This window comes from Amphibalanus amphitrite, unplaced genomic scaffold, assembly GCF_019059575.1.
Source record: "Amphibalanus amphitrite isolate SeventyFive unplaced genomic scaffold, NRLGWU_Aamphi_draft 000684F_arrow, whole genome shotgun sequence".
NCBI lineage: Eukaryota > Metazoa > Arthropoda > Thecostraca > Balanomorpha > Balanidae > Amphibalanus > Amphibalanus amphitrite.
Window position 1 is genome coordinate 56,516 of NW_024882178.1, and position 24,275 is coordinate 80,790.

The 24,275-nt window shown below is 50.6% G+C and overlaps 1 protein-coding gene across 1 annotated transcript; it reads right to left on the bottom strand.

Moving 5' to 3' along the window:
* Positions 1-1,141: 1,141 nt before the first annotated feature.
* LOC122364574 (protein O-mannosyl-transferase TMTC2-like) lies at positions 1,142-24,275 on the bottom strand. The gene is made up of 10 exons (XM_043335092.1): positions 24,113-24,275; positions 9,971-10,553; positions 8,467-9,199; positions 7,841-7,955; positions 5,217-5,302; positions 4,768-5,015; positions 3,246-3,386; positions 2,606-2,690; positions 2,174-2,352; positions 1,142-1,780 (listed from the first exon to the last, which is right to left on the bottom strand). Exons 1-10 carry the CDS (start codon positions 24,253-24,255, stop codon positions 1,553-1,555), a joined length of 2,541 nt encoding a protein of 846 aa, XP_043191027.1. The 5' UTR covers positions 24,256-24,275; the 3' UTR covers positions 1,142-1,552.

The following is a 24,275-nucleotide window of genomic DNA, read 5'->3' on the forward strand; positions in this document are numbered from 1 at the left end:
AGAACGATCAGTAGAATCGCCGAAGTGGAAGGCTGACTAGAGCTTGTTTCTGCCTAAGCAAATCAGATACATGAAATGCCCTTGTTCGCATTTTCCTAAGGTTGGATAGGCAGCTTCTTAATGCGCCAGAAAAGGAACAGTGTCTTATTAGTTTTGCTATGTTTTCACGACTTTCACGATTTATCACAAATCAAAAAAGGGACAGAAACTTGATGTCATTCTCGTAAACGTTTGGTAAAATAAGTATCAAAGCAGATATTGAAATCGTTCACGCACACCCATGATTTGTTCTTTCCAGAGCTGCAAATGCATACCCCTCAACGTTCCATACATCATTCGTCACCTCCTGCAGTATTATCACGACGATGCCGGTATCATTTGACGCAACATCTTCCCGTCTCGCTGTCGACACGTCTGTCCATCTTTCGGCACCATTCAGCGGCGGACATTTGGTGTCGTTTCCGGTTTCTGTGTCGGCTCGACTCATCGATCGGTATCGCCGTTTCCGGTCGACGGCTCTGCCCGGGAGGTGTTCCGTCCGGCTGGATGGGTCGACTCGTCTGTCACCGCCGCTGGCCACGCCCCCCCCCCCCGACCACGCCCCCTCGGCGCTGATAGACGACGCCAACGGGCGCTAACGAGCGTCTCGGTCGATAGTAAACCGAATACAAATAGTGCCAGCGGCAAACAAAAACGACATCCATCATTGGCAGCTGTCATCGGGTTGCCAGGGCGTCTCGGCAGAGGAGTCGACTGGCCTGGTGGTCCCCGAGAGGGCTCGAGCGTTGCAGAGATGTCGGCTATTCGGAGAAGCCCAGAATGGGCTCGACCCGGAGACCAATGTGACACAGCTGTTCATAGGTCAGTTGACGGCGTCAGACGTTGTATAAATGGTTATGCTGAAAAATCTAAGCTATGGATTGGGTTTAATCTTACACAATGTTTATGTTGATGTAGATAAAAATTGGAAGAATGGATATTGTATTTGATTTCTGTCTTTCTTTTGATTTTATGATAACCTGTTAAAATGGTGTTCATAATACGTTTACCTAAAGTATTGTTGCATAATCTGATCATTCAGTGACTTATCAAGCGGTCGAGAGAATCGGCGTGAGCATTCTGCACCTCAATACAGTTTGTCAACCATCAATAGATGTATTACATTGCAAGAACAACACGTTGATAAAATAGTTATCCACCGTCCGATACGATCATCACATTAGATATGGGGAACAAGATCAACACTCTCTCTGTGTGCGGTCGATTTCACGTCGCTCTCAACCGGGAGGGCAATACTGATCGACAAACAACGCGTTCATTCTGAGATCATAGTGGCGATCCGGTGGGGCTGGTCGGTAGCTCCACCTCTCGCCCTCGGTATCAGGCACAACAATGAGCCAGGAATGCAGGATTCAACGTATAACTCTCGACCGTGTGACGCCAGAGATCGGTCGGCGGGGCGAGGGAGCTGCTGGACCGCATCTCCCTCCCTCTATCGTCGCTGGCCCGTCGCCCGATCGACAACAGCCCAAGGCCGCGGTCAGGGCCGAGGTCATGTGCCGTTGGCGGCTGACCGCGCTCTGCGTTCACGTCGCTCAGGGGTCGCGTCTCTTGGCTGCAGGTCGTGCCTCTCCATGACGTTGTAGAGACGCTCCAGGTTGACCTCGGTCACGTGATCACCGGGACTGAGACGCAGCGCGGTCAGGTAGGCGGCCTCGGCCTCCCGCAGCTGGCCGGTTAGGTGCAGAATGGCGCCCAGGTTACGGTGGCTTTGCACGTCCTGAGGACAGAGATGCGGTGTCAGACAGGTTGTTTTACAAAGAGCCCGGTGAAGTATGAGTTGCGACAGACTGGCTCTGCTAGCGTGTCACTTTAGTGGATCGATTGGTTGATAGACATTGGGTCATTGGGAGTGGACATTGAGTGAGTGCGCGATTGATAATTAGCAACTAATCAGTAGCAATGAATTAGTGACAATGGGCAGCTAACAGCTTCGAACGATTTTGAAACTTGTCAGACATAGGTATGTATTCGAATTATTGTATCTGTTTTAGGATAACAAGATATTTTCTGTAATAATATGCCACGGAAAAATATAAAAGTCGGTATAAAAAGAAACCATTTCTGCTCCTCTAATTAGACCAGAACCGTCCTGCGCACAGCGCGGCCATACCTCGGGTCGGATGCGCGCCGCTCGCCGGTAGAAGTCCTCGGCCTGCTGGTAGCGTCCCAACTCGCGGTACACGTTAGCCAGGTTGAAGGTCAGGTCATACTCGCTGGGCGCCAGCTCAGTGCCGCGCACATACACAGCAGCTGCCTCGCGCAGCCGGCCCGTCTCATACAGGAACTGGCCTGGAATTGCAGGGAAGCAAAGTTAGAGCTTAGCTGGTTCCATTGGAGAGGGCATGGTGGTGGGAAGAGGTGAATGCAAACATAAAACAGTCACTGCCAACCGTAGTTAGAAACAGATCAAGCAGCTCATTGAAAACCATGCTATCAGTGACGTCAAGTTATCCTTATAAGAACCGTAGGAATTAACAATATCATTTTTTGCCACCTCTTACATTTTTAAATATGTTTCAATAGTTTGTGCAAACAAACTCACCGTAATGAAGGTAGACAACATAGTTGTTCGGCGCTGTTGTTTGCGCTCGGTGAAACCAGCCCTCTGCCTCGTCTACGCGAGTTTTCTGAAACAAGATCGGATGGTAAAATAGAAAAAACGAACTCTGGTAACAGAGCTAAGAGATAGTCGGGCTAGAACACTCCTTAATCTGATGATATTTACCAGCGATGTGTCTCTGCACGCTTCAACACATGCATAAAGCGTTTAGCTACATTGCACTGTGTGGTAAAGATGCATATTGCATATTCACATTATTCAACTCTGCTCGCGAGAGACGCGGGGTACATTATCTTGTCACATGCAGTATGCAAAGGGACCATCAGAAACACGCTCCCAGCGCGGGCAAGAAGCGCTTCAGGAACTGTGTCATCTTTGTCACACTGTGTTTCAAAGGGCTGCTTTGGGAACACCGTAGGGATGTTTGATGTTATTTCGTTGGATAGAAGCAACAATGGCGTGCACGAAGTTGAGTAATATTGCGAGAACGCAAACACAGCAACGGCGTTCATTATAAAACAAAACCAGCTTATTTCTCCCAGCTGGGTTTCTTGCAAAAGGATAAGATTAAATTTACTATCGTAAATGCCCAATAGTCATGCGTAGTCTGTTAGCCACTTACATTTTTGGCGAGCATTTTTCCGTAGAACAGGTGAGCGTGCACCATGGCGGGCTGGATTTCCAGCGCCTTCTTGAACCAGCTCTCGGCTTCCTCGTAGTTTGCCATGCGGTACTGAGCCTCTCCGATCAGGTTATAGATGGTCTGAAAGCGAAGCCATGTCGTCCAACGTAAATAGCGGCACCACTCTCCGGGCGGCACCGCCCGCGCCCCCGCCCAGACCGCCCGCCGGCCGGACGCTGCATATGCGGCTCACTCCCGGCTTCCACGGCTGGCGTCTGCACGGCGTTTACCGAACATCACATCACACTTAGCGCAGATGGAACCTTGAACCCGTAGATCAGCAAGGCTCGGTCTCAGATGGGTGAAAGGTCAGACGACGGAGCTCTGGGAGAATGGAAAGTGCTCAATTTTGCCGACCTGGCTTGCAGACCCAGAATACATACTATATAAAAGGATGAACGAGATAAACGAAAAATGCATGAGAAGATGCGGAATAAACGAACATCTGTCGGCTTTACAGTCGCTGAGTGACTTACAAAGCCTACTTCATCCTGAAGTGTTTGTTTGCACCGCTCGACAGTAACACACTGAGCAGCCCAAAGTTCGGACATTACAAAGTTGTTCAGGACGCGGCTGTCGTGTCGAGGCTGGCGCCGGTAACAAAGCGGTGACATGTGTCAACGGTCGGTGACATCGTTATCGCCGGCTCTAACGTAATTTGTGACACACCGGCTGGCCATATTGGTCTGATCCGTGAGACAGATGGGTTCTCTGCTAGCAACAGTTGTCAATATTGACGTCATCATCGTCACCGCCTGCAGTGCCACTGCCACCGCCACTGCCATCGCCAGTGCCACTGCCACGGCGACTATCGCCCGCGTTTAAACTGTTACCACCGGCAGCTCCACCGTCCCCGCCGCCTCTGCTACCGCGGCCGGTTGAGACGGATGGGTTTTGTTGGGGAGCGGAGCGGTCGGAGCGCCGAGGCCGGTCCCCCTCCCTTCCTCTTTCCGTCGCAGCTGTTGCTCTGCCGGCGGCAGCCGACTGATCGCTCAATAAGCCGGATTGCCAGATATGCAGCCCGGTTGAGACAACCTCGCGGCCATCGCGAAAGGAATTTTAGAAAACCGACTCTTCACCAAAAGAGAGTGTTTGGTTCTTCAGTGAGGAGTAAGAGATTTGTTCTATTTATTGAGAGCTTCTATGGTATGCATTATGAAGTTTTGGTTACCGACCTTGCTCGGATGAGTGATAAGCTGCACCACTCAATCGGTCTTGATTTACTGTGCAAAAATAAACATGCGATGTTTTGGAATGCCAGGGTGGAATATTTCAGCTGGAAAGCTTTTAACGGTGCACTATTTCGTTGGGCGCCCTGGGGCAAGCTATATACGGCCGCCTAGTTCACTTCTCATTATCCATTTCCATGATTTTTTTTTTACAGCAGCGCTAAAATGCATGCTATTCAGGCGAAGTAATAATAAGACATATTTTATTAAACCTAAGACAGCTGCATGCTTACCTCCTTGTTGTAGCCTTCGGGAGCAAGACCGAGTGCCAGGAGGTACTGTTTGAGGGCCAGCGGTGGGTCCTTGTCCTCCTCCGCGTACAGCCGACCGAGCTCCACCAGACAGCCGACCTTGGCTGAGGTGTGTGACCGGGGGTCACGTATTCGCGACCCGTGCAGATCACGACAGGCCAGCAGCACTTGTCGAGCCAACACAGACTGGCCTAGCTTCAGATGGGCGTGAGCCAAATTGAGGTAGGCTTCTGAAAAGGTAAAAAGTACTTCGTGTTACTTCCGTTCATATTCTGTTGAGGAATGAAATGTTTGTTCATGTATTATATCGTTATGAGAAGCTCGTATTGCAATGTCATCTCTTCACAGTAGCGAACATATCAAACGTACCCAGCAGGATTTACAACCCATTTAGAGCTTTACCAACATGAGCAAAAAATACGTAAACTTACGAGCAAATTGTCGTCGATATCCGACCGCATCTTGGTAGCAGGCTGCTGACTGACGGTACTTTCCTTGCGAGTATAAAAGGTTTCCTCTGCAAACGAAACAAAACATCAGTGAGTATCGATCGCAATTACTTTGCACCGCTGCACCAAGATGGCATTAGGAGACCCTCGCGAGCACAGTACCGTTTTTGCCGTGTACTTCCAGCCCACACCGCGCGCATCCGTAATGTAATTTTGGCCAAATGAGCCCGGGACTGAGTCATTTCACGTGTGTGAGTGTCATTTCGGTCCGTTGACGGAACAGCGCCGAGCACAGTGAGATGAGTCCCCCGGGACGGGGGCGCGCGGCGCTGTGACACTAATCGAATGCCAGCCCCGGACGGGTTATACACAGCGGGGGAGCGTACACAAGCGCGGCTCAACGGCGCGCCGACACGGTCGGCTGCAAACTGTATTAGCTGATGTTAAAACAGCCGACGGTGTTGTTGGGGAGGTGCGGCGCGGTGATGGAGCGGAGCAGCGCCAGCGCGGCTCGGCGGGCGGCTCACGGTGATGCCTGGGAGGTATACTATGCCGCGCGGCACCGGTGTTCAGCGGCACAGTCTACCAGTACAGGTGATATGCTCGGGCTGGATGGACTCCACAGGGCGCCGCGTCGGTTGAACAACTTCTGATGTTTTATTTGAAATTCTACCTCTACCCTTTAGAATTGAGAATATTGCAAGTAAATGACTGTGAAAAAAAACGTAACGTGAGTGCCCTGCACTTATATGTACTTTTATCTGTGCATGACTGTGAGGTTCCGTGCATTTTGTGAGGCCGTAATGTCACTGATATTTTAGAATTCATATTAGAAAATCTCCGTGACGTGCCGAAAACAAATTACGAATTCCATTGAGCTAATGACCGGTTCTTAACCCGCGCCCCACTGGGGTCTGCGTATAACACGCCCTACTGGGGGGGGGGGGGGGGGGCTATTCATAGCCCCCCCTCCTAACTCCGAAACTACTGGGCCGATTGTCAAAATTCAAACGGCGTCTGATAGCCCCGGAAAAACTGTCGAGCGAAACCTAATTTCATTGACCTCGAGGTCACCGATGACGTCACAGGTCAGGTCAAAGTAAATATTATTAGCATTTTGGCTTGATCACGTTTTGGGCTCTGGCCGCCGTCTTACAAGTCAGACCAGGCTCATTTTTGGATCACACACTCGGGAACAGATGCTCTAGTTACCCTGAGGGTACCAAACTTGTACTTTGATTTTCAGGTCAAGGTCAGGTCATCACAGGTCACGAAAATATTATATCATGCGTCGGTCACGTGACACATGTTTTATGGTCCATTTAGGTCAGAGATTTCGAATTTGATGTCGTCTGTGTTATTCGAGGTCATTTTGAGTCGAATTTAGCTTATGTTAGGTCACTTTCAGGTAAAAAAAGGTCAAATTTTGAAGTTAAAATTTTTTAACAAAAAAGGTGTCTATTGGATGCAGTTTGAGCTCAGGAACACGATGGTGCTATTTATATTGGCGTACGATGTCAAATACGTGCTGAAAAATTGATTTGAAAAATTAATAATTGTGAATTTTTGCAATAATGCGTAAAACTTGGCCATTTTTGAAGATATTTAGCTAAAACTTGCTAGAATTAGTCATAATAATGCGTTCTATCACATATATTCCGTTTTTTTCGAAAAGTCAGAAACTTTTTGAAAAAAATGTGAAAATATAAATTTTGGATATTATTATATAAATTTTCGAAATTTTCAAAATTTCGAAAATCCGAGATAGCAGTTTGATAGCGCAATCTATTCTGAGTCCTCTCATGCAAAGAAATTGGATCTAGCTTAAAAACTGAGCTCTTGGGAGCGATTGCCGTGGTTCAATGTTTTGCGTCGAAATCGGCCGAACATGACGTCACTCTGACGTCATTTCCGGCCGACCTATAGTAGGTACGAAGTTCAAATTTTGACACAAGGTGTCAAATTGATGCAGCCTAAGGTACTGAAAGTTTGGCGTCGATACGTCAAGCGGTGTGGAAGTTATTGCAGAAAAACGGGAGGGGGGCTATAAATAGCCCCCCCCAGTGGGGCGCGGGTTAAGACATGATGATTTTGCAGCTTGTTTATGTGCGCAATGTCTTTAGCTACGTCTCTCTCCGAAATGATTGTTCTACAGCAGAGTCTAAGTGAGTTGTCGAATTGCTGAATAGCCGGCAAACAGGTCAGCCGAGTCAGCAGCTCCGACTCCCACGTAATGGCCGAGCCCGGTCCCCGGATACCGTAATCCTATTACGGCTTCCGACTGTCCCTGTTTACCTGCTGACTTCGCAGCGGATGCCACTCACAGAAGTGGCTCCCTCCTGTGTATTGCGAGGCCGGACTCTCCCTCCCCCCGCCCCTCCCGCCCTCTCTCTCTCTCTCTCTCTCTCTCTCTCTCTCTCTCTCTCTCTCTCTATCTATCTATCTCTCTCTTTCTCTCTCTTTCTATCTGCCTTCTCTCTCTCTCTCTCTCTCTCTCTCTCTCTCTCTCTCTCTCTCTCTCACTCTCTCACTCTCCCCCCTTCCAATCGTCCCGCTCTGGCTCTCTCGCCGCCCGCCCAATCGGCGCAGCACCGTCGGTAACTCACAGGTTATAGTGGACGTCTGCCATGTTCCCTCGGACCGAGAGCGCCGCCCGGTAAGCCCTCTCCGCCTGCTCCAGACGACCCTGGCTAGCCAGAATGGTGGCCAGGTTGCCCAGCGCTGCAACGAACAATGTCAGTCAACGGAGAGCCATTCAAAGAGAGACGCGGCGCGGCAGCCGGCGACTGCAGGGAATCAGGGAAAACGCTAACCCGAGCCGCTTCCGCGTCATAAAAGCACAGTGGGGTTCCATACTCTGCGGGGCCGGCTTAGCTCGAGAGTAGGGCGCTCCGTACGGTTTCGTTTCGCTTCTGACAGTAAAATGTCAAAGCGTTGCTGTTCATCCAGGCAGCTTCATCTCAAGTTGATCCTAAAGATTTCGTTCGTCTTTGTTTATAGCTGGACGGCACGCCCAGCGTTTAGCCTTTAGTTTCCAAACCGTTGAGAACAACTCGACAGTTTGTTCCGAAGAAAGGGCGGCATTCTTTGAAATCGATGTGCTTAGCAAAGGCAATGTAATTGCCTACAAGGGAACGAGCCACTATCATCTGTTAAATGACAATGAAACGATATTTATAATTAAATCCCACTCCATGTAAAGCGCACCTGTTCACTCGATAATTTCACTCACATTTGGCCGGTGAGTGTCGGATGCCAGCGGTGTAGAGGGCCCTGTCGTCTCGCCAGTCCTGGTTTCTGACCACAGTTCTCGCCGCCAGCACGGCCAGAAGCAGCACACTGAGTGTGGGCCCTATCCGGCGCCAGCGGGACTCCGCCAGAGCCAGTCCGGCGCCCACCAGCAGACAGAACCCCACTGAGGGGGCGTACAGGGCCCGCTCCGCCACCAGAAAGCCCACGTAGAAGAACAGATTGCTGGCAGGAAGAAACATGAGCACGGCGAAACTGAGCGCGAACAGCAGAGACGCTCGGCCCGGGTTGTCTGCGCCCGTGTCTGCCGTTCTCTTTACGGTGTTGTTGTTGTGGTTGACGTTGATGCTGCTGCTAGCTGAACTGGTGTCAGAAAAAGGATGACACGCTGCGTAAAACATGACCGCCAGGCCGACATAAAACACGGCCGAGACGACGTTCCTGAGATCGCCCAACTGTGTGATGAGCGGCACGGCCGTCTCGGCCCAGTCGTAGCTGAGCTGGCTGGGCAGCAGCAGCAGACCGGCAGAGACCACCGGCAGGTGCAGCAGGGTCAGTGCCCGGCTCAGACGGCTGTCGCACGACGCCACCGGGTTATCAGCGGCCGAGAACCAGGGCAGCCGGCCGCGCAGCAGGGACAGGCGCGCGGTCAGCAGCGCGCAGCAGGCCAGCGCCACCAGCGCGCAGCACTGGCGCAGCCGCTGCAGCCGCTTGTCCTGAAACGTAACAGGCGTTTGGAGCGTGAGCTCTGGGTAATCTGCAGTTTAAGGCGCTTGGGTTAGCGAAACGCTACTCTTTGGTGATACCTTTACTATATGCATCTTCAGTTTTCATAAAATGAAGTTATCATTATCAAGTTATTTGATCTGTTTCAATAAGAAACATTCTACTGTATGACAATGTATGCAAAACAGTCCTAAAATGCGTTCGAGATTTTAAATGCCATAACCGATAAAGTTCCATGCGAATCAATCGCATAAAAGCTCGTGTTTGGAGTGCATTTTCCGTACACGTATTATAGGAAAGCATTAAAATAATCGTTCCGCTGCATTCAATCTCATCCCACATTGTGTCGTAGGCTTTAAATACCCGGATAAATTGGCGCTTAGGCAAAGTTTTAGCTCATTTCAGCAGATGTTCTGACGCCATTATGTTTAATCGACGGTGAATAAAGCTGCTCATGGACTAAGTTGGGTAGTAACTTGTTACGATCCCCTGGATTACTAGGAAGTCGACTGGCGCCGTATTTAGCCCGTGCTATAATTTTTGCGAATGTATCGCTATAAGTACCTACGTTACCTAGCATTTTATAGCCAATTCGATGACCCGCAAGCTGTTTTATACCATAATCTGGCAGCGACTTTTCATGGGTCACTCGGAATGAGAGGACACCGATTTAGGCTCTGAATGAGTGTCCACTGACACACCTCAGTCGGTCGGCTCCAAGTCAGTCGACCCTCTCCCCTGACCACCCTCTCGCTCCGTACCTGCAGTCTGCTGGTGATGAGCGCCGTCAGGCTGATCCTGCTGTTCACCCAGACGTCGTACAGCAGACAGAGGGGCAGCGCCGCGATACCCTGCTCCTTACAGAGCACGGCCAGCACGGCAGAGCCGAGCGCGGCGGCCAGCCACCGCCGCTCGGGGGAGCCCCAGCCGCCGGCCGCGCGCCGGGCCCGCGCCTGCCGTGCGTAGCTGAGCAGCGAGCAGAGGGTGAAGAGGAGCGCCAGCAGGTCTGCGCGGCCCACCAGACCGGCCACTGCCTCGGCATGTACCGGATGGACGGCGAACAGGGCGCCGGAGAGGAGCGCCGCGCGCCGGCCGGCCGACAGCCCGGCGGCCGTCTCGGCCACCAGCGCGCTGCACGCCGCGTGCAACAGCACGCTGGTGGCGTGATAGGCGGCCGGCCGCAGCCCCACCAGCGCGTGCGTCACGCGGAACGTGAGCACGGTCAGCGGCCGGTACGAGCCGTGCGAGCCGGCGTGCTCGAGCGGCGTGCCCCAGAAGTCGTGCCGCAGCAGGGCGGTCAGCGGGGTCGTGCCGCGCACGTCGCCGTTTGTGACGATCGCGCGCCTGTGGAGACAAGGGAGAGGGAGGTAAATGCGGTGTCCGATTGTATGTAGAGCTGCCGAATCGTAAACGTTACACGATGGCTGTTGGGCTCGGGCATTTTAGGTTGCGTGTTACTTGCGGTTTTACACCCTACATGCCCCTGGGACTTGTCACTATGCATAGTTGAGGTATTTTGGACGGGAACATCGCAGTTGCTGCTGATCTGATGGCGAGTGATAATATTTCGTCTAATTACGACTTAGATTGAGGGCAGTAGGCCATAGCAGGCGACCGAGTACTTATCGCGGGGCTACTAAGTAGTTAACCACACAGGATTACCATAACGGAGCTCCATTTGACAAAGCCAGTGTTTACATGTCACGGTAACGACTTAGATAAGACTACTCTTGGAATTCGATGAATATTTAACCAGCGTCTTGTTGAAAAGCCTATGTTTTCCTGTAATATTTATGACGCTGTAAAAGCATGCTTGAAGAGTGCATTGTGGCTTTGGATGTGGCTCGAAAATACTAATGGTGTTCCGAGTTAAGGACTGCATGACATTGAACTTCTGTGGTGCATCGCTCATCCATAATGCACGCAGCTAATGCTTACTGCCGAACAATATCGAACAGCTCTACTCGATGACGGCCATTTTCATTCCCCGCGTGATGTTTGTACCGTTGAGTTGAATTTCATCATCGAGTCGTCATGCTGAAACGTTTCAATTGATGGCCGGACCTCGGGAATGGACTGCGGCCTGATCGAGCGCCGGCCAAGTGACTGGCATCGGGCCACGCCGCGTATCGGTTATCGATCGTGGCAATGACCATCCACATTGACGCGGGCCGAATTAAGGTGTCAGCTCGCTGCACCATGATTACAGGCGACCGGCCAGAAGACGGCAGGGCCGCCGAGCGAGGTTCGATCCGACGCTTATGCCGTCCGAAGGGTGACTTTAGTTATGTGCCGGCCTTGCTCAATCAGAAGTTAAGTATCGATTGAATCTGGTACAAATTGATTTGCTGTGAAGTGTTGCTAGAGGTGCATTGCATTAAATATGTCGGTTTTGAGCCGTCATGCTCATTTGGCAGCTGGCACACATGATAGATTTCTGCACATGCATGGTGTTGTGGAGGAATAGCATACATGACCTCATTACATTTGTTGATGTTTGTTCAGGTACCAGAATCTTTGGTTTTACCTATGCATCTATTGGTGGCAAAGTTTCTCCGAGTTCCTCCCTTTCCAATCCTCCATATCCATTCCAAGGCGTCCATCCCAAAGCCGTATGTGAATGGTCTGAAACCGTTTCATTCGCTCATCCTTCTCGATTCGAATAATATATCTGCCGCATCCACTCTGAATGGGGAAGCGTCATCGTGGCTTTAGATGGCTATCCACCAGTGGTGCCAATATCAAGCCAGCGGGTCGAACGTCGGACTTACATTCGGACCGGTGCCGATTTGACGGTAGACGTGAGCTTTGCGACTGAACGGCTGGGCCTGGGCTCGTCTAAGATCACCCTTTATTTGAGATCTAGCCTGTAGGAAGCGATCGGTGTTTTCATGAGGGAAGCTGTTATTTTTTCAGGTCGCGGGAATGTCTTGTGCTGACTTTCATCATTGGGGTGTTTTTGCATCTCTACAGGCGATCGACCGGCCGCGTTTCTGACCAGTTTCACAATGTGTGCGGGCGCCGGCAGACTGTGACAAACTTGGGGCCGTTCATGGCGCCGATATTCCCTTTTACCGCGTCAGCAGCTGCCTGAAACGGCCGTTCCTTGTGCGGTTACTATGGCAACCCACGCCAAACAGGCCTGGTATCGTTTCCCACGGGCGGCGCAACGGCTGCAGATCGAAGCGGTGGCGAAATGTGCATAACGGGGGAGGGCGGGACGCTGCCCGGGCCTGCAGCTGCTCCCCTCGCGCGCGGAGGGGACGAGCGGCGCCGCTGAACCGACGAGAGGCGCCGCGCGGCCGGCCGGCCACCGCCGATCGGCTCCTAATCCCTCTGATCACGCTCCACCGGCCAGATATCGACGCCTGATCTCGTGAGCTTCCGCCGCACGTTGACCTGTCTTTCTACGACTCTGTCTTTCGACTCATCCGACGCTGCCTCTGCTCTGCCCAGCCTGTGCGCCAGTTCTAAGAGTGTCGAGGTCTGATGTGTGACCTTTCCCGTCCGATGTAATAGCTAATCTCGGACATCAAAGAGCCAGCTAACAGCATTTGCCACATGATGTCATCTCATACTCAACATCTGCCATCTGAAAGTATGACAAGAACAAACAGCAGCCTTTTCATCGAGCATGCCATGTGCAAACTACCACGCTGCTTTTCACATGCATGATATTTGATCTTTGCCGTATGTTTTCTTAGCAGTTGCTATTTATCCTGCCGCAAGTTATGGTCTGAGTCTAATGGCACTGCGGGCGCCGTGGGAAAGTTTTGTGAGCAGGCTGAAATCAATGTAGCGTAGCATGGCCTGCCTCGGTTCAAATTAGTATTTTCGTTTACAGCTGAATCACTGTTATGCTGCACAGCCAACTACTTGAAACATTCTCAACATATGCGCCAAAAAACAAGTCTAACCAAGGAGGAAATTGAAGCTGAAATTACAAGCACCAGTCTGAATAACATCTTTCCAGCCACCTTTGATCAAAGTCTGCGAGCTCGATTATGCAGTTCGGAATTGCAAAACAGCCGATTTAATATCACCTACAATCAATCACATTATGCAGGTGACGGAACCATTATTTTCCGTCCAACTTTCCGGCGGCTATTTTCTGGCGTGTTCTTGCAGCCAATCCAAAGGAAAGGCGAGAGACCAGAGACAAGAAACCGCTCCGCGGGGTGCTGTCGAAGTTTGTGATGGTCACGATTGTCTCTTTGGTGACTTCGATGGGAGCTGTGCAATGTGTATATTGTGAACTGTGCCAAAATCCCATGTTGCATGATCTCATCCATATTTTCCACGAAAGTTCACGCTTCGATGATTGGACCCCGTTGAGCTGGTTCGACGTTGGACCCTGTGTTGCTGAGCAGGTTGTTGGATCCCGCCGTGCCCTCTAATTGAGCTACAACAGGCACTCTTATTTCGGTCCCCTGTCTTTACCCGTTACCAGCTGTGGCCGTCCACACTGTGCCGCCCCCGCCCCCGCCCCCGCCACCGCCCACTCCGCCAGGCCGGGTCGCAGCTGGCGGCGGCGTCTGTATGTATCGTTACTGGCCAGCGGCCGCGGCTAATGCGTGGTGCCGTCATTTGCTCATCATTTGTCACCCGGCCGGCATCCCAGTGGCTGCCCGACGGCACGATATTCCAGCAGGACAGATGGACCGCCAGCGCTGCCGATAGCAGACAGCATGGGAGGCAACGTCGGCGCAGCGCAGGGGGTCTCCCTGAATGGCCGGCTCTGCACAGCAGTGTGACCCGTACGCCACAGCCGTACCGCAGTGTTCATGGCGGACATATATTACGCCAAGTGGTGCAAAACGGCAACAGAAGATTACATTATTACCGCCGGCGCTGCCGTGCTGAGGCGATTGCGGGCCGGCTGTTTTTAGAGCTGACCGTTACTGAGTGGTCCGTGCGGGTCGGGGAGGGCTGAGGGATATCACCACGCCGATCGACGGCTGAATTATTTACATCGGCGTGTGTTTTGCCGGCGCGCGGAAGAGTTAGCGTTCACCGCCGGGGCGGTGGAGTGGGAAGCAATCTAGCGGCTCCATTGGCGGCTCGATTGTCGGCCAGCCGAACCGCTCCGAATGTCGGCAGGATAACGGATAGGTGTTGGCCGCTTTCAAAACAGCGATCCATTTCGCCGGAGGGCATCGACAGGTCAGAGGTGGGCGGCGACTGGCGCCGGCCGGCCAGTCGGTCGGAAGGAGGGGATGGAGCTGTCCCGGCCCACTGCGCCGACTGAGTAATGTGCCTGAAGGCTGCTCACAGCGCGGCGTCTGTGGGAGCCGGTGTGGTGCATGACGCGGGGCGGGTCTGTATAACGCATGAGGCGCCTACAAAACGCATGACGTGTCGACGCCGCTCTGTTGATTAGTGACACATAATAAATAGCAGAAGAAAATAATACAGACACGTGGCAGCAAGTAAAACGTGGATTTTTGCTTTTGGAATGGGTAAGGTAGCCTGCAAAATCTTTAAAGGAATTCATGAATAGGTACCTACAGTAAAAGCCCACTTCTCCTAACACATGAAGTTGGCTAATTCAGAACTTATCGCACGCATCAAGCAATTACATACCATACATGAACAGAAATTTCTATTAAAGTTGAAAGTTGAAACCACCTTGCGTTTCAGCAATTTGCCTCGGCTCCGGAATTCGCGTCCCGGGAGACTGACACTGCAAATTGTCGCGTGGCTGATCGCCTGCTCGGGTTCAATAAACGGTCGCCGGTACGGGCCGCCGCCTGTCGGCCGTACCGGGCTGTTGGAACCGGTGTCGGCACGCGACAGTGACGATAATGCCTACGGCCCGTACACGGGGGCATTGTTACATGGAGCCGCGTCGCGTGCGCGGTAACCGCTCCGAATAACAAGTGTCGCCGGCGGCCCACTCGATCGGCCTGCTTGGGACACGTGTAGCAATTTGTCAGCGGCGCTGTGTGTATTAATGAGCGGTAAAGCGGCGCTGCTACGATCGGTAATAGTCCGCGTAATGCCTCCCGAGGTAGGCAGCTACGACTATTGGCCATGATATGGGCTCTATATGGATTGGAATGGGAACATAGATGACTGTGTTCCGTCAGTTACTGCTACAGAACACTTTTATGATTATGATATATTTGAGTGCCGGTAAGAGCCCTCGTCAGGCTTCGATGCATTGATAAATGTTTTGTTGCTAGGCTACGTAGCTTTAAATACTATCAGACGACCATGTTTTGTGCCGAGCTAAGAATGGAGGCGCTATGGGGAAGCCTCTGACATGAGATAGGCTTCGAGCTGCAAACCATCAACCGAATGTGATCAAAAGAATGCGACAAGACAATTCATTAGAGCGATACTTTCACGGAGTTAGGGGAAATAGATTGTTTCACTCTTGTGAGAGACCCGTTTGGCCATTTTCCGTGCGTCCAACTTCGCTATTAATGGGCTAAACTTTGCGCATCAATTACATGGTGATGAATTAATGCCATCACGACTTCGGTCACTGCCGAATTACTTAGCATGGACGAGGGCCAGTTAGACACGAGAGGGCCATCTCAGTCCCACTTCTTCTAATCTTTAATTCATTGAAATTACCTGTCAGGGTACCTCCGTGTTACATTTGGCAGTTGTACCATTGCCAATAACTGCTGTTTTGTGTTACTGACTATGGAGAAAGTTTATTTATATCGTCCAGAGCCGTACCCAAAGGAATGTCCGATACGTGATTGGTTCAGGGAAGTACGCCATATATATTTTTTTTTTTAATATAACGCATGTGAACAATAAAAGTAGCTAGAATTTCTACAATTTGCAGGGTCGACTTCGTGTCCCAAGTCCCATTGAATGTCAGCTAATCTATTTCTGCATTAAACGCCATGCGAAAACATCCATTATAGCTTGCGCAGTAACACAATGTTTTCTCATTCCCTATTCGTTGCAATGAAGGCTCCATAACTAACGTGCAATTTAATGCATAAGCTGCATGCATAGAGCCGGTCATGTTTGTAGCCTGGAGCGGGAGCTCTCTGTTATGGTCCCGACACATGTTTGACGCAGTTTACTGCACCATTTCGGTCCATTTCACTCAGAGGGGCCGGACAGGCGCGGCGCGGAGCCGGTCCTTGCCGTGCAGCGCCGCGCGACGATCCAACTGCAGACTGCAGTTAGATCCTCACTGCGGCTTGTTCCCGGCAACATCCTCCTTTCGGCGTGCAGCATGTTAGCCCGCGCCCCACTGGGGGGGGGGGCTATTTATAGCCCCCCCTCCCGTTTTTCTGCAATAACTTCCAAACCGCTTGACGAATCGACGCCAAACTTTCAGTACCTTCGGCTGCATCAATTTGACACCTTGTGTAAAAATTTGAACTTCGTAGCTACCATAGGTCGGCCGGAAATGACGTCAGAGTGACGTCATGTTCGTCCGATTTCGACGCAAAACATTGAACCACGGCAATCGCTCCCAAGAGCTCAGTTTTTAAGCTAGATCCAATTTCTTTGCATGAAAGGACTCAGAATTGAACTGCTATCTCGGATTTTCAAAATTTTGAAAATTTTGAAAATTGTATATAATAATATTCAAAATTTATATTTTTATATTTTTTTCAAAAAGTTTTTGACTTTTCGAAAAAAACCGGAATATATGTGACAGAACGCATGATTATGACTAACTCTAGCAAGTTTTAGCTAAATATCTTCAAAAATGGCCAAGTTATACGCATTTTTGCAAAAAATTCACAATTATTAATTTTTCAAATCAATTTTTCAGTACGTATTTGGCATCGTACACCAATATAAATGGCACCATCGTGTTCCTGAGCTCAAACTGCATCCAATAGACACCTTTTTTGTTGAAAAATTTCAACTTCAAAATTTGACCTTTTTTGACCTGAAAGTGACCTGACCTAAGCTAATTTCGACTCAAAATGACCTTGAATGACACACACGACATCAAATTCGAAATCTATGGCCTAAATGGACCATAAAACATGTGTCACGTGACCGACGCATGATATAATATTTTCGTGACCTGTGATGACCTGACCCTGACCTGAAAATCAAAGTACAAGTTTGGTACCCTCAAGGTATCTAGAGCATCTGTTCACGAGTGTGGAAACCAAAAATGAGCCTGATCTGACTTGTAAGACGGCGGCCAGAGCCCAAAATGTGAACAAGCCAAAGTGCTAATAATTTTTACTTTGACCTGACCTGTGACGTCATCGGTGACCTCGAGGTCAATGAAATTAGGTTTCGCTCGACAGTTTTTCCGGGGCTATCAGACGCCGTTTGAATTTTGACGATCGGCCCAGTAGTTTCGGAGTTAGGAGGGGGGCTATGAATAGCCCCCCCCCCCCCAGTAGGGCGTGTTATACACAGACCCCAGTGGGGCTCGGGTTAGAACAGCCGCTACCCAGCCCGTCCCCATCGCACTATCCTTTGTTCTCCCTCCATATACTGCGCCCTATCGAGGCCCATCGGGACGCTGGACGCCACCCCAGGGACACAATATAATCACTATGGCAAACTGTCCCCTCGCAGCTGTCTAATTCACCCGCCCTGTCTCCCAGCACGTGGCAGCCGAGCCCCGTGCCCTCCGATCCCCTGTTGTGACGCCCAAATCCAGCGGCTCTGGCGGGGCCACCATCGATTTCTGGGTGTGCGGCGCGCGGCCGTGCGTGCCTGGCACCTGCTCTGGACCGCGGCCGCTACCAGGTGCTGTGTATACTCCCGTTTCGTGACGGCTAAATGTGTAATCGATAATGCTAATGTTTCCTCGAAACGGCACGTTTCAGTCGGGCGGGCATCGGCGCCGGCCGACCGCCACAATAGACGGCCGTCCTAAGTGGGCACACTTCTCGGCAAAACTGCCTCTCCCAGCGCTATACGCATCCGGCCTGGGGCCCACCGACGCTGGCCCGACACGCGATATGTAGCCATTGGCTGTGCTGAGCGGGGCTGGTAGCGAACAAACACATGGAATTGACATGACTCAAACCCGACGTTTTTTTTTTTTTTAACAGTTCTTTACAGTTTGAATCATGCCCATCAAGGCAGTGCCGTGTCATTTCAACTTGTATCTGCTAGCTGCACTCTGCTGGTTGTACCCGTTTTCTTGTTTTAGCTAGCCACCTTTGAATGCTGCTTGTAAGGTCCCGATAGTTTGAAAGTAAATACAGCCTAGCATATATCGGCGAATCCAGCCGGGACTGATGAGAGTGGGCAAATGCCAAAATTGATGGCAAGATATTATTTGTCCAATGCAGCGCCATTATGCGTTGCAAATCAAGTTTCAAGATCTGTGACAAAATGCCCCCATGCGGCGCTAGTAAACGCTATCATAAGGGAAAGTCTTTTTGATAAATACGTAGAAAACATGCTCAAAAGGAACTTGCATAATGCATTTAAATTACGAATGATGAACGTCACTTATCTATTTCACTGACAAAATATTTTTATGTATGTCCTCCTTCCTTTGGCTATATTTTTCTTAGAATTTGGTTCCTCATTATTTTTAACGCTCAAAGTGCATCACAATCACATGAAAACCCTTCCAACGATGGTCTCGCCGTTATAAATCGCTTCTGTGAGCCGTAATCTAGTCATTATCACCACCGAGAGCAGCTATACACGTCTCTTGTAATGTAGCGCCGCGTAATTTAACGCACTGCAGCCAGTAATGAGCGAAGGTAAACGAGAGCCGCCGCCATTGAGTCTGGACGGCACTTGACGTCCGCTGCATTCAGCGCCCGTGCAGATGGAGGATTTCCTTTTCTCGGCCGGTAAACGGCGGCTGTGCGGGGCCTCGGCGCCTGATCGACTTCCCAGGAAAGGCGCAGTGCCATCAGCAGTGTCGGCGGCCGCGGCGAGTATTCAGCAGCGCTGCCCAGTCCGCCGACCGACGCCCCAGTGAGCTGGGAGACTTCACAGGAGACCGTGCGCGGGCGCCGCGCCTCATCAGAGCCCGTCAGACACGAGCCCAGATCCGGCAGTAGCGGGCCCGGTCACGCACGCTCTCAGCAGACTACTCGCCGCCGCCAGGGGTATGATCCCTGTGGACACAGGTCCACAGGCACCCCTGATCCGTCACTCCGATCATCGTGATCTGCCGGGACTTTGGTCCCGCGGGTCCGGGTACTAGTTCGCGGAAGGTGCCAGGATTGTCCGCCAGGAAATCCGCGTCGAAGTCTGTACGGTGTTCCCGGTATCGGCACGCCAGTCCCATCGGACATTGTGTGACTCACATAGTTCTATAGGCTAGCGCAGCCCTTACCTGCTGTTCCCATCTTCATCCTTAAAGGTATGTAGTGTGCCACCTTTGAAAGATTTCCCATTTTATTTTTCCTAGGATAAGAAGCTTCTGTTTTTACCTAATATCGCAAAAGAAATCAAAAATGGGCCTGGAATAGTGCCTTTTTCGCCTAAAAGTTTATCGGTTTTTCGATATGTATAACAACTGAAGTGGGCTGAGCTGCAAACAGGCGTCGGCAACAATCGCGAATGCGGCGCACATGTGACAATAAGCAAAGGTCATTATAGAGTTACGACGTACGGGAATGAGTTATCAGCTGTCTAATCGTAGACAACACAATGTCGAGCCTTAAACTGTAAGCCTGTATTGGTGTTGGTTCTTTTATTTGTCTGTCGAACATTATTTATGGTTTGAAATATGATTTTATGTAAAATAATTGATATGAAAAAGCCATCTCTTAAGTTATGACCCCATTTCACCACACGCAAGTGGCAGAAATGACAATGATCAGCTGACGCATTTTTCTTGGCCAAAGTGAGAGCGCGCGGCCCGACGCACCACCACCGCACCACAAAGTATGAGCAGAAGCCGCGCCCAAAGCCAGGGCCCCGGTAACGTGAGGTAGCCGAGTCGGGGCAGCGTGCGCTGACCCAAGCCGGGGCCGCAGCTTTGGGCGCGGTCTACCGCATCCCCGCGGGCAGCCCCGGGCTATCACATGACACCGGGAGGACGCGCGGCCCCGGCTTGGGTCAGCGCACGCTGCCCCGACTCGGCTACCTCACGTTACCGGGGCCCTGGCTTTGGGCGCGGTCTACCGCACCACCTAACAGGCGTGTTCGAAACCGCAGGAGATGATGATGAACGGGTTTATCGAAACTTGATTGGATGAACATATCGGTAATAGCGATTTCAGTGTGTGCATTTATTGTTCATAGTGGTGTGAAATGTGGTTGGGGTACGACCGACAACCCGTCGGGGCAAATTTCGCACTGGGGTACTCAAAATTTGAAGAATTTAAGACGTTTCCATGAGTTTTGAAGGTATGGATAAGTTCTAAAAATCCGGTTCTCCTTATCTGGGCCATTAACTCCATACGGTCCAGCAAAGCTGGCACACTACCTTTAATCCTTTCTTACGTCTAAAAAAATCCGTTAATGCGCTTCTCATAAATCATGGACTCTGAGCTTTGTAGTTCAGGAGAAGGACCAGCAGCGTTTCTCACAAGCTCGGTGTCATCACGAGTCTATGGAAGCAATCACCACCTTCCCTCCATTTCTCCAATGTCGGCTCCCAGATAACCCTTTCTTCTTACTACTCAAAATGCATTTGGCGGCGCGACCTCTAAAACGAACCCTCTCGTACCACGATGAAATACATCCTGTTTTGCTCTCAGCTCAGGCCGCTCAATCACATTCGGGGAGGGAAAATGGTCCTTTCGATTAGCGGTTATTACTCGTGATTTAACCTTGTGAAGTCAAGTCCATCCGTGAAATAGATGATTTCCTGAAAGATTCTCAGAAGGTATGAAGCATTTACCCAACACTTCCTCATCTTACGGTAAAGGTTCATAAAGTACGTGGCAGGACTGGTGCAAGACTGGACTACGAATCCAAGATCAAACCATGGCTAAAGTAATTTTCAGACGCTCGAGTGTGATTCGATGCTAACGGGCTACATCAGATCAAGAAGCGCAAAGCGCCCCTCTCTCGCTCTCTCTCTTTCTAGTCTCTCTCTCTCTCTCTCTCTCTCTCTCTCTCTCTCTCTCTCTCTCTCTCTCTCTCTCTCTCTCTCTCTCTCTCTCTCTCTCTCTCTCTCTCTCTCTCTTCCTCTCTCTATCTCTCGCCCTCTCTTCTCTCTTTCTCTCTCTCTCTCTTCCTCTTTCTATCTCTCCCCCCCTCTCTCTCTCTCTCCATCCCCCTTCCTTCCACATCGAGTCTTGTGAACCGATCGTCTTCATTTCTCCTCATATCGCTACCCGCCTAATCCCTCACACTGGTCTTATCTGGCCAATCGTCACTGACAGACCAGCCACCACCTATCTTCCGAGCCAGACTCTATTTCACCCTGCTCCACCGTCTCCGGCCCGTCGCCCGTCGCCCGTCGCCCGCCGGCCCGTCGCCTTGCCGCGCCGGCTGTGCCGCACGGGTCGGCTGTCTCGGCCGGAACCATCCCGCCGCGGGTGGCCGCCGGAGACGACAGGGCCGTCCAGGGGTGGTGCTCTCACACACAACGGCGACAGGGTTCTCGGAGCTCTGAATCCGGACCGGGTGGTAATCAAGCGACTGGAAGGGATCAGCGGCCGTCGGCTCACCGACCCACCGGTCACTGATAGGTGCAGCCTTGCATGAGTCGGAATTTAATCAGCGACCAGAGCAGATTTCATTACTCACTTAGCGGAAGTCCTTTATTAGGTTTCATATATGCTGGCAGTGGCACTTGATGCACTTGAAGTGGCTCTTGTGGGTGACAGGCGACAGCCAACTGATCTTACTTCCTTTCATTGCTTACGCACAACTTGGGTTTTGGTTTGATTCAAGTGACACATTTGCACACTTGTCTGTTTGGATATGAAGCGAATCAAAATCATAATTCCTTCTTTATCATCACTGAAAGCGATTTTTTTCTCATTGCAGTTTAGCTGAATATCCTTTATTTTGCAACTGGCCCTTCTCAACTTTTTGAACAACGGTAAAACAAGCATAAAGTTCCGCCAACTCGTTGAGCACGGCGTGCCATCATACATATTTTAACAGTGGTGGAAGACAACACATTTAAAACCCTACCAGTGAAAACTGCCTTTTCTCAGGCGGGAGGAACTGACTTTTGTAAGTACTCTGTCATTTTACAATGCACCTATACCTAACAGAGAAAAACTGCATTGCTTCAATTGGCTCTGAGAGCGACTTTTCCTTTTCGGCTAATGACCGTCATATAAGCCAGAAACAGATGCAAACACATCAAACACTTCATCCCTAGCCCAAGTTGGGCTAGGACTGTTGCTTTACTTGTCGATGAGATATGATGTTTTAAAAACAGTCGAAACAACTTAGGTGGTAAAAGTCTAGGGATGTTAAAAACAGGATTTGTTGGAAGTCAAACCATCAATATAGTCCTTGCTTTATTTTCCGTTATCTTGTTGTTGTCAACATGCGACGATGATAGGAGTTAAGCGGGAAATGTTGCCTCTGTCTGCGAAACAATATTATTGGCTCGTACGCTATTGTGATACACTCAAGCAGCAAGCGAGCGTCATGCCACGGAATGCTCCTCACTTTTGCAACATCACATCAGCCTTACCTGGTGGAATGCTACAGATTCTTTTGGAGTTACATTCCATTTGTTCGCTTTTCCACCAATATTGCGTTAGCCGAGAACGTATTACACCGTGTATTCTTCTTCACCGCTATTACACCCTAGTGCGTACGCCCTGGACAGTTGGTCCGCGTTTCCGCGTCATTGCCGAGTCGCCGCTGGCGTGGCGCGCGCGGTGCCGGTCGTGTTTATCACAGCGTGCCACTGGGACGCGCGCTAGTGTCGCCCAGAATGGATGGGATTTGCCTCCCTGTTCTCATTTGCATGATAGCGACCGGCGCTTAGTGCGGCGACACGGCTGGTATGGGAATATCTAATGAAATTGTTCCGCCGACAAATGCTTAGCCTTCCCGGTAAGGCTAAAAGCTAAGCCGTGGATAAGAGGAGAATACATTTGTTAAAAATACATTAACGATGGGATATGCTTCTGAATAGTAAAAGCAAGAACGAGACCAGTGCCAAATGGAGAGTGGCAGCTTTTGCCTTTTGGGTAGAAGATGAATATTGAGCACATAGATAAATGTGCATTGTGCAATGTGCATTCATAAAAAGTGTTGTGGATCTTTCCCCATGGCGAAAAGAAGCATGCATTTATCGATAAAAAGCATGCACTATGAAGCGTGCATGTGCAAATGAAAAGTAAGTGATGATGTCTGACCTCGCAGCATCATCAATTTCATTAATTTATATTTCTTTTGTGATGGTAATGTAGGGACATCTTCGAGCGTGAACAACACATTGTTTGCTGCCATTATTCATTCCTGGCTGTCTTTTGGAGCATATTATCAGGCAAGCGTATCATTAATCCTTTGCTAGAGCCATTACACCGGATTTGTTAGAAGCTATGTGACCCACGCTAAAGCACATCATGGCTGATAGTTATTCTGGCTGGTGAATAGACACGTACATTTTCGCCAAATTACTGAGCTTATGTATTTGAAATGATCCTCGGCAATCCAGACGATAATATTAGACCGGCCAGCTTGGAAAACGACGAGAAAATGGCATGCACTTAGCAAGCTCTAGACCATTTTCATGTAATGATATTATTGCCAATCAAGTTTGCAGCTCCTTGAAACACCCATCTCAGCTTTGGTTGCCGCTCGCATTGCACAACGCTCAATGTATGTTTGTAGAACAAGTTTTTAAGGGAAGTTCGTTGCTGATCAGAGGCGTAGGTGGGCATTTTCTCATACAGCACTTCATTATAACACTCAAGTTCTTCCAAGTTTAGGTGTTAAACGGCAAGCACGATGCAAATTGGCTAGACCGGGGTCATCCACGTCAAAACTGGAACTGGTTTGGGCTACCACGTGTGTGACTGCAAACAGCGTTGCCATCTACGACTGCCACTTACGTGTCATCGTAGACGAAGTCTGCCTGCAGCGTGTTGATGTAGCACAGCACCGCCAGCAGGCCGCTGGCGCAGGCGGGGTGCCTCCAGAGTCGCCTCCACAGCTGACTCGCGGCCGCCGCCGGCGCCGCCCGGGGCGCGGCCATCGCTGCCGCCGCCCGCCGCC

Bases quoted from the DNA above. Each gene is read 5' to 3' on its own strand.
- LOC122364574 (XM_043335092.1), bottom strand. From the start codon at position 24,255: ATGGCCGCGCCCCGGGCGGCGCCGGCGGCGGCCGCGAGTCAGCTGTGG. The intron at 10,554-24,112 runs GTAAGTGGCAGT...TTGTCTCCACAG, and splicing joins GACTTCGTCTACGATGACAC to GCGCGCGATCGTCACAAACG. The intron at 3,387-4,767 runs GTAAGCATGCAG...CTTCGCTTTCAG, and splicing joins CCGAAGGCTACAACAAGGAG to ACCATCTATAACCTGATCGG.